Source organism: Neovison vison, chromosome 3 (genome assembly GCF_020171115.1).
Source record: "Neovison vison isolate M4711 chromosome 3, ASM_NN_V1, whole genome shotgun sequence".
NCBI classification, from domain to species: Eukaryota; Metazoa; Chordata; class Mammalia; order Carnivora; family Mustelidae; genus Neogale; species Neogale vison.
In genome coordinates, this window is record NC_058093.1 from 50071242 (window position 1) to 50084017 (window position 12776).

Genomic DNA, 12776 nt, shown 5'->3' on the forward strand with positions numbered 1-12776 from the left:
GTGAATTAATCACTGGTATGAAAGTTAAAAGGCATTATAAAAATAACTATGATTACATTTAGGTAAGAAATACATAAGATAAAAACATGTAAAATGCGACATTAAAAACATAAAACATGGCAGAGGGAGTAATGTTGAGCTTTACAATAGGATCAAACTTAAGCTGTTATCAACTTAAAACAGACTGTTATAAATACCAGTTGTTACAAGTTGCTTCATGGTAACCATAAAGCAAAAACTGACAGAAATATACAAAAGATGAAAAGAAAGAAATATAAGCATATCACTAAAAGGAATCATCAAACCACAAAGAGAGCAAAAGAAGAAAGGAAGAGAGAGGGACTACAAAAACAGCCAGAGAACAATTAATAAGATGGCAGTAAACATATACATATTAATAATTAATCTATACGTAAATGGACTACATTCTCCCATAAGACAGAGTGGCCAAATGGATTAAAAAACCAAACCTACTGAGACACCTAGGTGGCAGAGGTGGCTAAGTGTCTGAATCTTGGTTTCAGCTCAGGTCATGATCTTGGGGTTGTGAGATCAAGCCCTGTCAGGCTTCATCCTTAGCATGGAGTCTGCTTGAGATTCTCCCTCTCCCCTTTCCCCTCCCACTCATGCCTGTGCTCTCTTTTTCTCTCTCTAAAATAGATGAATAAAATAAAAAGTAAGACCTATCTATATACTGCTTATAAGAGACTCCTGTTATATGTAAGGACACATAGAGACTGAAAATGAAGGGATATAGAAAAAGATGTTCCATGCAAGTGGAAACCAAAATAAAGGTGAAGTAGCTATATTTATATGAGATTAAATAGACTTTAAAGACTAATCAGAAACAAAAATGGGTATTACATAATGATAAAGGGGCCAATCTAACAAAAAAATATAATATTTGTAAATATGCACCCAACAGAGGAGCACCTAGATATATAAAGCAATTATCAGCAGACCTAAACAGAGAAATAGCAATACAGTAATAGTTGGGGACTTTAATACCCATCAATGCATAGATTATCCAGACAGAAAATCAATATGGAAACATTGGCCTTAAATGATAGAGTAGACCAGATATTTACAGAACATTCTATCTAAAAGCAACAGAAGACATATTCTTTTCAAATGCATAGAACAATTTCTTAAATAGATAGATTGCATGGCCACAAAACAAGCCTCGATAAATTTAAAAGGATTAAAACCATATCATGCATCTTTTCAAACCACAATGGGACAAAACTAGAATTACATGAAGAAAGTTGGGAAATTCACAAATAGGTAGAGACAAGCAGCATGATACTGAACAATGGGTCAAAGAAGGAATCAATAGAGATTTTAAAAATCCTGAGACAAATGAAAATGTAACATTCCAAAAATTATGGGACACAGTTCTAAGGGGAAAGTTCATAACAATGCTTACCTCAAGAAACAAAAAAAGTCTCAAATAAACAACCTAACTTTACATTTCAAGGAACTCGAAAAAGAAAAGACAAGTGAAGCCCAAAGTAAGTAGAAAGAAGGAAATAAAATCAGGGAAGAAAAAAATAAAATACAAACAAAAAATGTAATAGAAAAGGTCAATCAAAGAGCTGGTTCTTTAAAAGATAAACAAAATTAACAAATCTTTAGCTAGACTCACCAAGAAAGAGAGAGAACTCAAAATCAGAATAAAAGAGATGTTATAACTGACACCAAAGAAATACAAAGTATCAAAGAGACTACTATAAATAATTATGTGCTAAATAAATTGGACAATCAAGAAGAAATGGATAAATTCCTGGAACTATACAACATGCCAATGCTGAATCATGATGAAAGAGAAAATCTGAACAGACCAATTACTAGTAAGGAGATTGAATCGATAATTAAATATCTCCCAACAGGGGTGCCTGGGTGGCTCAGTGGGTTAAAGCCTCTGCCTTCGGCTCAGCTCATGATCCCAGGGACCTGGGATCGAGGCCCACATCAGGCTCTCCGCTCTTTGGGGAGCCTGCTTTCTCCTCTCTCTCTCTGCCTGCCTCTCTGCCTACCTGTGATCTCTGTCTGTCAAATAAATAAATAAAATCTTTTAAAAAAATATCTCCCAACAAATATGGGGCGCCTGGGTGGCTCAGTGGGTTGAGCCGCTGCCTTCGGCTCAGGTCATGATCTCAGGGTCCTGGGATCGAGTCCCGCATTGGGCTCTCTGCTCAGCAGGGAGCCTGCTTCCCTCTTTCTCTCTCTGCCTGCCTCTCTGTCTACTTGTGATTTCTCTCTGTCAAATAAATAAATAAAATCTTTAAAAAAAAAAAAAATATCTCCCAACAAATAAAAGTCCAAGATCAGAAGACCTCACTGGTGAGTTCTACCAAATATTCAAAGAATGAATACCAATATTTCTCAAAATCTTAAAAAAAAAAAAAAGAAGTGGATCAATATTTTATGAAGCTCACGTCATTCTTCCAGTGAGGCAAGTGTGGGAAAAAATGAATTGCTGAATAGCTATTCTTTTTCCTCAGTGTACATGCATAAGACATACAGAATCCCAATAGGAACTGGGAAAAGGAGGAATTAAAAGTTTTAGATAATTCTGAATCCAAGCACCCAACAAAGGTATTTTGGAGATACCAATAAGCACGTTAAGTTGCCATATGATGTTTTATTATGTGGCACTTGGAGGACAGCTGTGATACTTAAAGCAGTGGTTTCCAACACTGGCTGCATGTTAGAATCATTCTGGAGCAGCTGAAAGCATGCAGATGCCCAGACAGAGAGAATCAGAAGGTCTGGTGTAAGGCTGGGGAGTCGGGAGTCTAGTCAGGATAGGTAAGAAATATTTCCCAGGAGATTCTGATACACAACCAGTGTGGAGAAGCACAGCTTTGCTGAGAGAGAAGAACATAAGCATTCCTGGCTAAGTGCTGAAGCAATATAGGTAAGCTTCCAGCAAAGCAAAGGAGCTCAATGTATCATTTGTAAAAGCTAAAGAATTAATCATTCTCTGCCTCTAACTCACTAGGAGTTTAGGAAGCTGCGCACCCCCCAATGAGGACACTTGATTTGCCAGGACCTCTCTAAGTCTAAGGGCACAAGTGATTCCTAATTAGCAGCCATCAGAAACACTGAAAATGGGAAATCAATGAAGTGGCCTGACAGCCAGTGTGTAGGTCAGCTTGGCGAAGTCTGATGAGAATGGCCAACTCACCTAAAATAAGAAAGACCATTTACATTTGTGGAATGCCCCTACCTTTACAAAGCACATGGAATCACTAGCAAACATGGACATCTATCACAGCCAAGGCACTACGGGATACACATCTAAACAATGTGGGGTCCACCTCTCAAAAGGAACCAAGAGTGTAGGTGAGAGCACGAGATCTATACACAATTAGCTGCAATAAATCAGAAGCCTCTGGGCCAACTGAAAATGAAACAAAGTAGTCTAGAATTTGTTGAGTAGGTCATAGAGCAGGGAGCCATTAGAAGACTCTTCCAAGGCATTGCCATGATTAGGGTTTCTGATAGCAGGGATTAGAGAGTTTTGAAATAAATTCAGTTTGGAGACTGCAACAACAGCGTAAGACAGAAGGCCTTTCCAATTTATAAAATTGTGTCAACTTTCAGCAGTTCTAGTCACAGGCAGTCAAATACTGATATCCTCATCTTATCAAAAGGGGACAAAATAAGTAAACTGAGGCAAAATGAAGTCAAGTTTTCTTTACTTCCTTACATATGGGAGGCACTCTGTAATTAATGGCAGAGGGGAGATTTTTTGCTGAGTGTGGTGGCCTGAAAAATAGCCACCAGAGGAACAAGTCACTCGTAGTGACAGGTTCAGCATTTTTACCTCGCTCAGGTGTGTCTTCAGTTCCTGCACTTTTCTGTATTCCGGAGTGTCAAGCACCACTTTGTACTTGTCTCGCATCTTCCTTGCCTTATCAGTGTACAGGTAGTTAGACTTAAAAACACAACAGAAATACAAGTTAATTGATCATTTGAGGAATTGCATGCCACGGTCACACACTATCTTTCATGCGGTTGGCACGTGCAACTTGAGCAGGGCTCTTATGTACCCTGGATGTCTTCCCATCCCAACAAAGATGACTGTTATTTCACTGAGTTCATCAGCTTTCACAGAGGCACATATCAGTTTAGGTGGGTCACGAATGGTTCAAATCAGTTAATGGTAAACTTCCTCTTAAAAGTAGCTGCAGGCAAAGATTTTCTGTCTAGCACCTTGCAGCCGGTGACAGGATATACGGAAGCTGTGCGGGGATAGCTATGTGCCGTGAAGGTGTGCACTCACCCAGAGTTTGCGCAGGTGCCGGGAGCGGACCATGTCGGGAGTGTCATACAGGAGGCAGCCCAGTCCCCTGAGGATCTGCAAGTCCTCTTTATATTTAATCTGCGTGGCAGAAACAGAAATACAGCTGGCCATGAGTAACTATAAACCAGGAACAAATAAAAGACAGAGCAGTGACACTTTTCTACTGAAAGTTTTCTTTCTGGTTGAACACACTCACACTGTATTCTTAGTTTGTGTGCACCCAAATGAATCACAGGTTTTAAAATTTAATATCTAATCTGAGCTGAGGAGAACACTGCTATTTGTTATTGTTAAATTGATGGGAGAAAAGCATAGATTGAATGGAATGGTCTTTTAGAAGGAAATATTTAAGGGGGAAAAAATGGCGGGAGGAAGTTGTTAAAGGGGATGGGAGTGGGGATGAGCAGATCAAAGATACAAAACAGGACCCAGGACAGAGGCCATGTAGAGTGAGGAGCTGGTAAGGATTCAGTGTTGAATGTAGAATGGTGGTGAGCAATTCTTGTAATTCCCACGTGGTCCTCTTACTACCATTTCCATAGAAATGTAGGGTTCTGCTTCCAAACAATTTCACCTCCAAGTTGTATACTGAGTTTAGAAGTACTCAGTGCAGAAGGATATTCAAAGGCCACTGGCTGCTTACATGTGGACGGCCTCTTAGTAAGAGTCTTTCGGAAAGACCCTTATGAGATGCTTACATCACTGGTGATGTCTCCCACGTAGCGGCAATGGATCACTTGGGGTGTGTATGGCATTGAGATCATGTGGCCTCGCATCTTGAATAAGTCTGATTTGTAGATCAACTAGAAAAATACCCAGAAACATACACATGAGAGACCAAATTGTTGACAGTCCCTGGTTCCACAGCCTGTCGTCCTCTCTCCTAGGAAAATACCCACCTCACTGACAGCCTCTTGTGTCTTCTTGACTTGGCGGATTTCAGGAGTGTCGGGAGTTGTGTGGATTTTGTCTTTCAGTTTGTGGTACAATTGGCGATACAATCTCTACATTAGAAGAAAAACCATTCCAGGTATTTAGTGTTAGGAAGATGAAGGCATCTGTTGACTAATCAACAATCAAATATTCTACATAAAGAGCCATTAGAGGGGCAATTAAGGATAAAGAAAGGGGCTGAGATTAGGAAAAAAGAGAAAATGGTAGTTATTTTATTTAGATGAAGAATTTTGAGCACAAAGTCTTCCACATTCTATCAGACAATTGGATAGGATCAGATATACAAACCAATCATTTATATGGAAAATGAGTCAGACTAAAATGTAAATTTATTAAAGATTTTTTAATACAAATGTCAAAAGAGAATTTAATACACATTATAATTTATGAATGAGGTCTCTATGGTGGCACTGCCAAATACAGAAAAATGTTGCCAATGGATTCAAGTATCAAAATGGTAGCTAAAAGGACCCTTTTAATTCCTTGCTAATGCATAAATTTATAAGAGACAATAAACCCTTAATGCACTTCAAACAAAGCCGTAGTCTTTACTTTTTATTTTTTAAACTTAAATTAAATTAATTAACATATGATGTGTTATTAGTTTCAGAGCTAGAGTTTAGTGATTCATCAGTCTTATATAATACCCAGTGTTTGTTACATCATGTGCCTCCTTAATGTCCATCACCCAGTTATCCCATCTGCCAACCCCCCTCCTCTCCAGCAACCCTGTTTGCTTCCTATGTTTAAGAGTCTCTTGTGGTTTGTCTCTATGATTTTTTAAAAAGATTTTATTTATTTATTTGACAGAGAGAGACAAAGCAAGAGAGGGAACACAAGCAGGCCGCCTGCTGAACAAGCAGCCCAATGCAGGGTGCCATCCCAGGACCCCGGAATCACGACCCAAGCCAAAGGCAGACACCTAACAACTGAACCACCAAGCGCCACTCGCTCTATGATTTCATCTTGTTTTATTTTTTTCTCTCTTCCCCTATGATCCTCTGTTTTTTTAAGCTCCACATATGAGCGAGTTTCTTAACCCACTAAGCCACCCAGGTGCCCCAATGAGTGAATTACTTAAATTCCACATATTGTATTTATCTGATTGTCTTATTTCAAAGCCACGGTCTTTGAAACTCAATATTTCCCCCACAGAATCAACATTCACAGTACCTCACTGGTAACATCGTTGACCCTCCGGACATGGACAAATGGAACGTCTTTGGGCCCAAGGGTATATCCGTTTGCCTTGATGTGTTCATAAACTTCTTTGTATTTGAACTGGAAAAGCAAAATCAGAATAAGTCCACTGATTGAGAAATGTAGAGCTACTCTCTATTTACCCAAGAGAAAAAGCTGTTGCTTTCATTTGAAAATTACTCCCTAGGATTAAGTATAAGGAAAAGTCACTGACAAATTTTAATAGTAATCCGAACCCTGAAAATTATTTTGTTGACTAATAAAGCCAGGTCCAGAAAGGAATAAAATTCAGTGTTGCCTAGATAAATCTGTTTGTAGGCAGGTATGAAAAATATGAGGAAAAAAGTCTTAATTTTAGTCCCAGTACAGTTAGGAAATTAGGAAGTGCAAAGAAACGAGAGACTACTTTTGAGACTGATGAATGGCGTTATAGACTGATTTTAAAAAAATGACATGTGAGATAATTAAATCTGCAACTCTCTGCTTTGGAAACCATAATTTTGGGCCCCTGGCTTTTGGGCACTGCATGGCCAGCAGCTAGGCAAGAAGTCCTTTCTTTTCCAAAGGAATACACAGTGATGTTAGATCTTGAAGATAATATTATGGCCACATATTAGCAGGATGTGTATGAAGCTCTGTTTCTGGTATATGGCTTGGAATGGTTCAGGATGCATAAGTGCTAACATCAACAGAAATAGAGGCAGGATGACAGCCATGAACCCTAAGCCAAGGTAAATGACTTATGCAGATACAATCCCACAAAAGTGCTATACTAATCCACTGGGCTACCCAGGCATTGCCAAATTTCAATTTCACAGCACCCCTAGGAAACACACTGTCTCCCGTTCTCTAGTCCCACCATTATATCATATTGAACCTTCAAGGTGTGACCAGGGCATTAGAGCGGCTAATAATATTAGTGCCCCCCCTTCAAACCCCATCTTAATGAGGAGACCACTCACATAACTGCTCATGTATCGGGTGTCTTTGGCATGTCTGAAGTGAGGGGTGTCACCTGGAAGCCTATATCCAGTAGGCAGAGAGCGCCGGCCAGCATCTCGGTACAGACCCTGCCAGAAGGAGGAAAAGTGGGTAAATCACATCTACATCAAATAACTGATCTAAGTTAAACAAGTCACATGCAGCTCACGTTAGATTTTCAGTTAGATACATCCTGTTCTTATGTTCACTATACTGATTTCAGGAAGAAATTAAGTAAGTTTTCTAAGGGTCAGGCAATGAATCAATTTTTCTCTTAACCTGTTTTTGAAAGAGAGAGCAATGAGTGAAGGGGCTCATAGGAAATAATTCTTCTATGTTTTGAATGTATATATTCCCAGTTAGCTGCATGGTATCTAGGAAGAAAATGGGAAAAGTAGAGAAAACAGGTAGTCAGGGGTGCCTCTGCCATTAACCCCCCCACCCTTTGGAGGTATCCAAGTCATTACCAATCCCTGAGAGAATCATAGTTATAAGGCACATCTTTGGAATGCCATCCTCCCCACAAACACAGTGTCTTGCTGTCAGGCTGGAAAAAGGTCAGGATACTCTTATTCCTGGCAGAAGGGGGAAAGAAGTTTCTGAATATGACCTTAAGTAGTCTGGTTTTTTTGGGAGAGCTCCAGGAGTAGGAATAGTATTTGAAATATTAAAAATAAATTAAAACCAAATTACTTTTAACATTCAATGTAGGAGACTAACATCAAAGGTTGAGACCAAAGTAGCATGACCAGATGACACAGACTAGGAATATGAAATATGTGAGTGGAATCCAGTTTCCTTCTCTTGTGAATTCCAACAGTAATTTCTAGCCCTCTCTCTCATTATTAGTAGTCTTTTGTGTTTATATGCCTTGTCTTTATCATCTTGGTTTTGAGTTTTTTTGAGCCAGAGATAGGAGGTTGCCTTTCTTCATTGTCTTGTAAACACTGCTCTTAAAAAGCCCATTTCTTGCTTGGTATAAAGATCCTGCCAGCCAAGAGGGAAGACAGACTATGTTTGCTTTTTTCTTTAACTTTTTTAAACTCATGGGAATGGAAGAGCATTTACAATGGACAAGGTCCAGCTGAGATAATGCCCAGGCCAAAGTGGTTTCCACGGAAGCCAGTGGCCTAGCCCTTGTAGGCTGCCTCTTGGAGTTCTGCTGGGCACCGCGTTAGGTTCACACTGCTCACCTCACTCTGGAGCTTGTAGGCATGAAGGGCCCGCTCCAGATCCACAGTTTTCGTTGTTGGAGCCACTTTGCCCCTGACACTGTGCACATAGTCATGGTGGTAAACAGCCTGTGTGCAGAGAGAAGAGGAGTCAGTTGGTTTTAATCGCAGCAGCACCTCTGGGAAGAAGCAAAATAAATGGAAACCCAGTCTCTCTTAATAAAATAAAATAAAATAAAAATAACTAGCCTGCTTCCCTCTGGCCAGAGAACTCTGATCTATTATTGGTCTTACCAATGGGACCACAACCAGCGTGTGGACCCCCACACAGAGAGATGGGGAAGACACCGCTGAGGCAGGGGAGGAAGAGCGGGTATTTTACCCCTGTAAGTTTCAAAATAAGTAGGCTCTAACTCACTGGTAGCATTCTCTGTTTACTAATTAACCTGCGGGGTTAGTTTAAAAAAAAAAAAAGAAAAAAAAGGCAGCTTTGGGGGCTGCTTTGGGTCGGTCCTGCCCGCGTGGCGTCAGACACGACAGTGGTATCGTGTCCGCAGCGTACACAGAAGCACGTGGAGGCACAGCTGGGCCGGCTCCGCCCACGCCGCGCGGAGGATGCGCAGTAGAGGCCGGACCCCGCCCCCTCCCTCGACCACAGTCCGCTCTGGTTGCTCAGCAGGCTTCCGCAGCGAGACAGAGCTGTTGCTCTTGACACAAGGATACAAAACGCAGCTTTAAAGCAAAAAGCTCTCAGACACCGAGGATTCCATACAGTGAGACTGCTGACACCGCCACCCTGGGGACTGATTGAACGCACCAGGCATTTAACAAACAAGAGCAGAATCTCTAAGGCACTAACTCTGGTCTCTCAGTTACAAAAGGCCACTTTTTTTTTGGCCACTGTGGCCCCATCTTTATTACTGTCCGCATGACTTCCCTGGAGGCACTCACATCACTTAGTTGTTTCCCACTTTTGACAGCCTGCACGTAGACTGGAGTATCGGTGACCAGCTTGTAGTCATTCCTCGTTTTCTGTGCATGAGATTTGTACTTGATCTGCGGAGAGGAATAAATTAAGCCTGTGTTAGATGGTTCACTGTATGAGAAACTGCCGCTTTCACAGAGAGTCTTGTTCCTTTTAACTCATGACATTTACTTTCATTAGCACTTATTCAATCAACCAGGAGGCATTTGAATTTTATGGTAATCTGCATAATTAATGCTTACAGTCATATGGAGCTTCCAGAGCATTCTAGCAGGTGAGGAACATTTAAGCTTTTTTTTTTTTTTTTTTAACTGAAATCTTGTACAGTGTTAATTTGCTCAGCAAAGCCTCTCTTTTTTTAAAAAAAGATTTTATTTATTTGACAGAGATATAGCAAGAGAGAACAGAAGCAGGGGAATGGACAGAGGGAGACGCAGGCTTCCTGCAGAGCAAAGAGCCTGATTCAGGGCTCGATCCCAGGACCCTGGAATCATGATCTGAGCCAAAGGCGATGCTGAATGACTGAGCCACCCAGGCACCCCAAATTCTCTCTTTATAAACAGATCCTGTATATAAGCATCACAAACACCTCACAAATGGAATTTTCCTAATATGAGAGTTATGGGTTTGATATATCTGAAATAATCCAAATGTAGACAGAAGAGCCAGGGGTCCCTTCTTCACGAGAGGACAATAGGACAGCTTAACTGCTTTGTTTAATAGGAAAGCTACACGCATTACTGAGAAATGGGTGTTCTCTGCTCCTTGGCATCTTTCTCCAGCTCGGCCACCCTCAACACCACTTAAGACATAGCTGGTCTGTGACAATGTCCGTAACTCTCCCTTTGACTAGACTATGTAGAAAAAAGGAAATATATTAAAAAAGAAAAAAAAAAACTAAAAAAACAGGCAAACTCACATCGTTCCGTAGATCATAAGCATGTTTGGCGTGAAGAATTTCAGGAGTGTCCCAGACATAGCAACCAATGCCTTTTAGCCAGTTGAGGTCATCCTTGTACACAATCTAAAGGATTGTAGCAGATAGATGGAATCAGGAAAAAAAAGAAAAGTGACAGTAACTTAAACACCAAAAATATGGACACCCTCTGGATCCAGGATGACTTTATGGAATGAACATCAAGAGGCATCATGTGATGAGGCTGAGGATGCCAGGGAAAGAGTGGCCCACAGAGCCCTGCTTTGAGGGACAGACCCATGGGTGCAGAGGAAAGCAATCCTGGGAGAAGGAGGTGAAGACACAAGTGAGTCTGCTTCCCCTCAGGATGGCTGTGCGAGGCCAGGGAGGGGGACCTTCATGAGCAGTAGACTTACATCGCTGATCTGTTCCGTGACTTTCCTGACGTGGCTGTTGACTTGCAAGTCAGGGTGGCAAATCCACTCATGGAGATGGAGGCGGTAGTCAATCTCACTGACTTTCTTCTGAGAATCCTTAGCAGTAACCATCTCAACCATGTCAGGCACAGTGTGGATTTTCATCTTGTTCTTTTCATAAACTGATCTGTAGAGGCGCTGTGAAGATAAAATAACATGCCAGTTACACAGGGAATTGTGCAAGGTATCATGGCAATAAACACCTTTCTTAGGCCCTGGAGAAGTCAGGGTAAATGACTACAGCCATCAGGTGTTACCTGGAATTTTCTGACACTTTCTGTAGATTCATGGGGGTGGGGTAAACAGCGTGTGCTGAAATGACACTTGCTTCTTCACATATGCACAGTCAGGGCCATGGGCATGACTAGGCAATGTTCTGATTTATGACAGATGGCTATACTGCCTGGCCTTGATTTGAAGTAAGGCCTTCGGGATTACTTACATCAATGTTAAACTTGCCGACTCTCAGGCAGCGTGCTGTATTTGGATCATCCTCAACACTTTTTGGTAAAGTATAAAGAGCTTTGAATTTCTCATATTCTTCTCGATATTTGATCTACAGAAAAAAAGTACAAAGGAAGGAAAAAGTTTTTTTAGTTACTATTTTAAAAAATGTCTATACCCATACTTGTACTACTATTGCTGCTACACCTAACTTATTTTACAGATTATGTAATTTTTAAATAATCTCTTCCAGGATAATGATTTTGCTCTTCTTAACCATGAATAAAAGATAAAAAATGTGACCAAGAATTTCTTTGTTTTTAGTGACTGACAAGCCTAATGCTTAAGAGACACAGTCCTTGAATTTCAGAGTTTATAAAGTTTTCCAAAAATACATTGTAACCAATGTTTATGGGGAAACTAACTTTTGCTTCTTAAGCCATACTGCCTATGAATTAATGCTCCAGGATTTCATGAACTAGGAGAGAAGCCTCTTAAAAAGACTAAAATCCAAACTCCTAGTACATGACAAAAGAACAATCCTCATTACTCAGAGGCCCACATCTTAGTTAAGGGGAAAAAAAGGAAGATGGGAGTATTTGTGTCAGAATAGCAGTGAAGCTCTTTGCTAACTGGAAATCAACCAAAATTCCCAACAGAATTTCCTAGAATATTAGTTCACGTGCTCCTTACATCTAAACCATTCCTCAATTATAAAGAAGATAGTATTCAAAGGCACCTTTTTTTTTCTTTAAAAAAAAAAAAAAAAAAACCACTGTTGATATTCTTTTAAAGAATTATGCCCCATCCTGTTTCAAAAACAAGTTGCTGGAAATTCTGCTTCTATAGTTTTTTTCATGACTAAAGGAGAAAATCTCTGATGAGCTTTCTGAATTCTATACACAAAACTTTTCTTCCCAAGTGAAATTTGTTCCTTTGGGCTAGTCTGTTTGCAGTCCTCCAAACAGACTTGGGTCTGGGCAAAATCACTTATATTAGTTTTTCCTCCAGGTAGAAATTAAATTAATTCCATATATATTTAACACAAATTAAATTAATTCCATATATTGTCTAACAAAGTCTTTTCCTAAATATGCATCTCTAGGCCCATTAGGAAGTAGTGAAATCAAGTTACTGAACCACTAGCATTTAAATGAATAGAACAGAATTGAAATGGTAGACTGTATTGCCATTAGGTAGCAGTACATAGTCTTCTGTAAAACACTGTCAGAAGGAACTCACATAAACTTCAGCTGTCTGTGAACTCGCAACATAAAATAAATTTCTCACTGTGGGTCGTGGTAGAAAAAGAGATCTACAGTGCTATGTAAAATTC

The 12776-nt window shown here is 40.2% G+C and overlaps 1 protein-coding gene across 1 annotated transcript in view; it reads right to left on the reverse strand.

The window, feature by feature from the left end:
* The window catches only part of NEB (nebulin), a 207157-nt gene that overhangs the window by 53061 nt on the left and 141320 nt on the right, over positions 1-12776 (reverse strand). The window contains exons 95-105 of the mRNA XM_044242061.1: positions 11439-11552; positions 10937-11134; positions 10524-10628; positions 9571-9675; positions 8641-8748; positions 7429-7536; positions 6440-6547; positions 5212-5316; positions 5011-5115; positions 4292-4390; positions 3833-3943 (exon numbers count right to left, since the gene is read on the reverse strand). Of these exons, the coding sequence (XP_044097996.1) occupies positions 3833-3943; positions 4292-4390; positions 5011-5115; positions 5212-5316; positions 6440-6547; positions 7429-7536; positions 8641-8748; positions 9571-9675; positions 10524-10628; positions 10937-11134; positions 11439-11552 (1266 nt within the window). The remainder of the gene's footprint in view (positions 1-3832; positions 3944-4291; positions 4391-5010; positions 5116-5211; positions 5317-6439; positions 6548-7428; positions 7537-8640; positions 8749-9570; positions 9676-10523; positions 10629-10936; positions 11135-11438; positions 11553-12776) is intronic.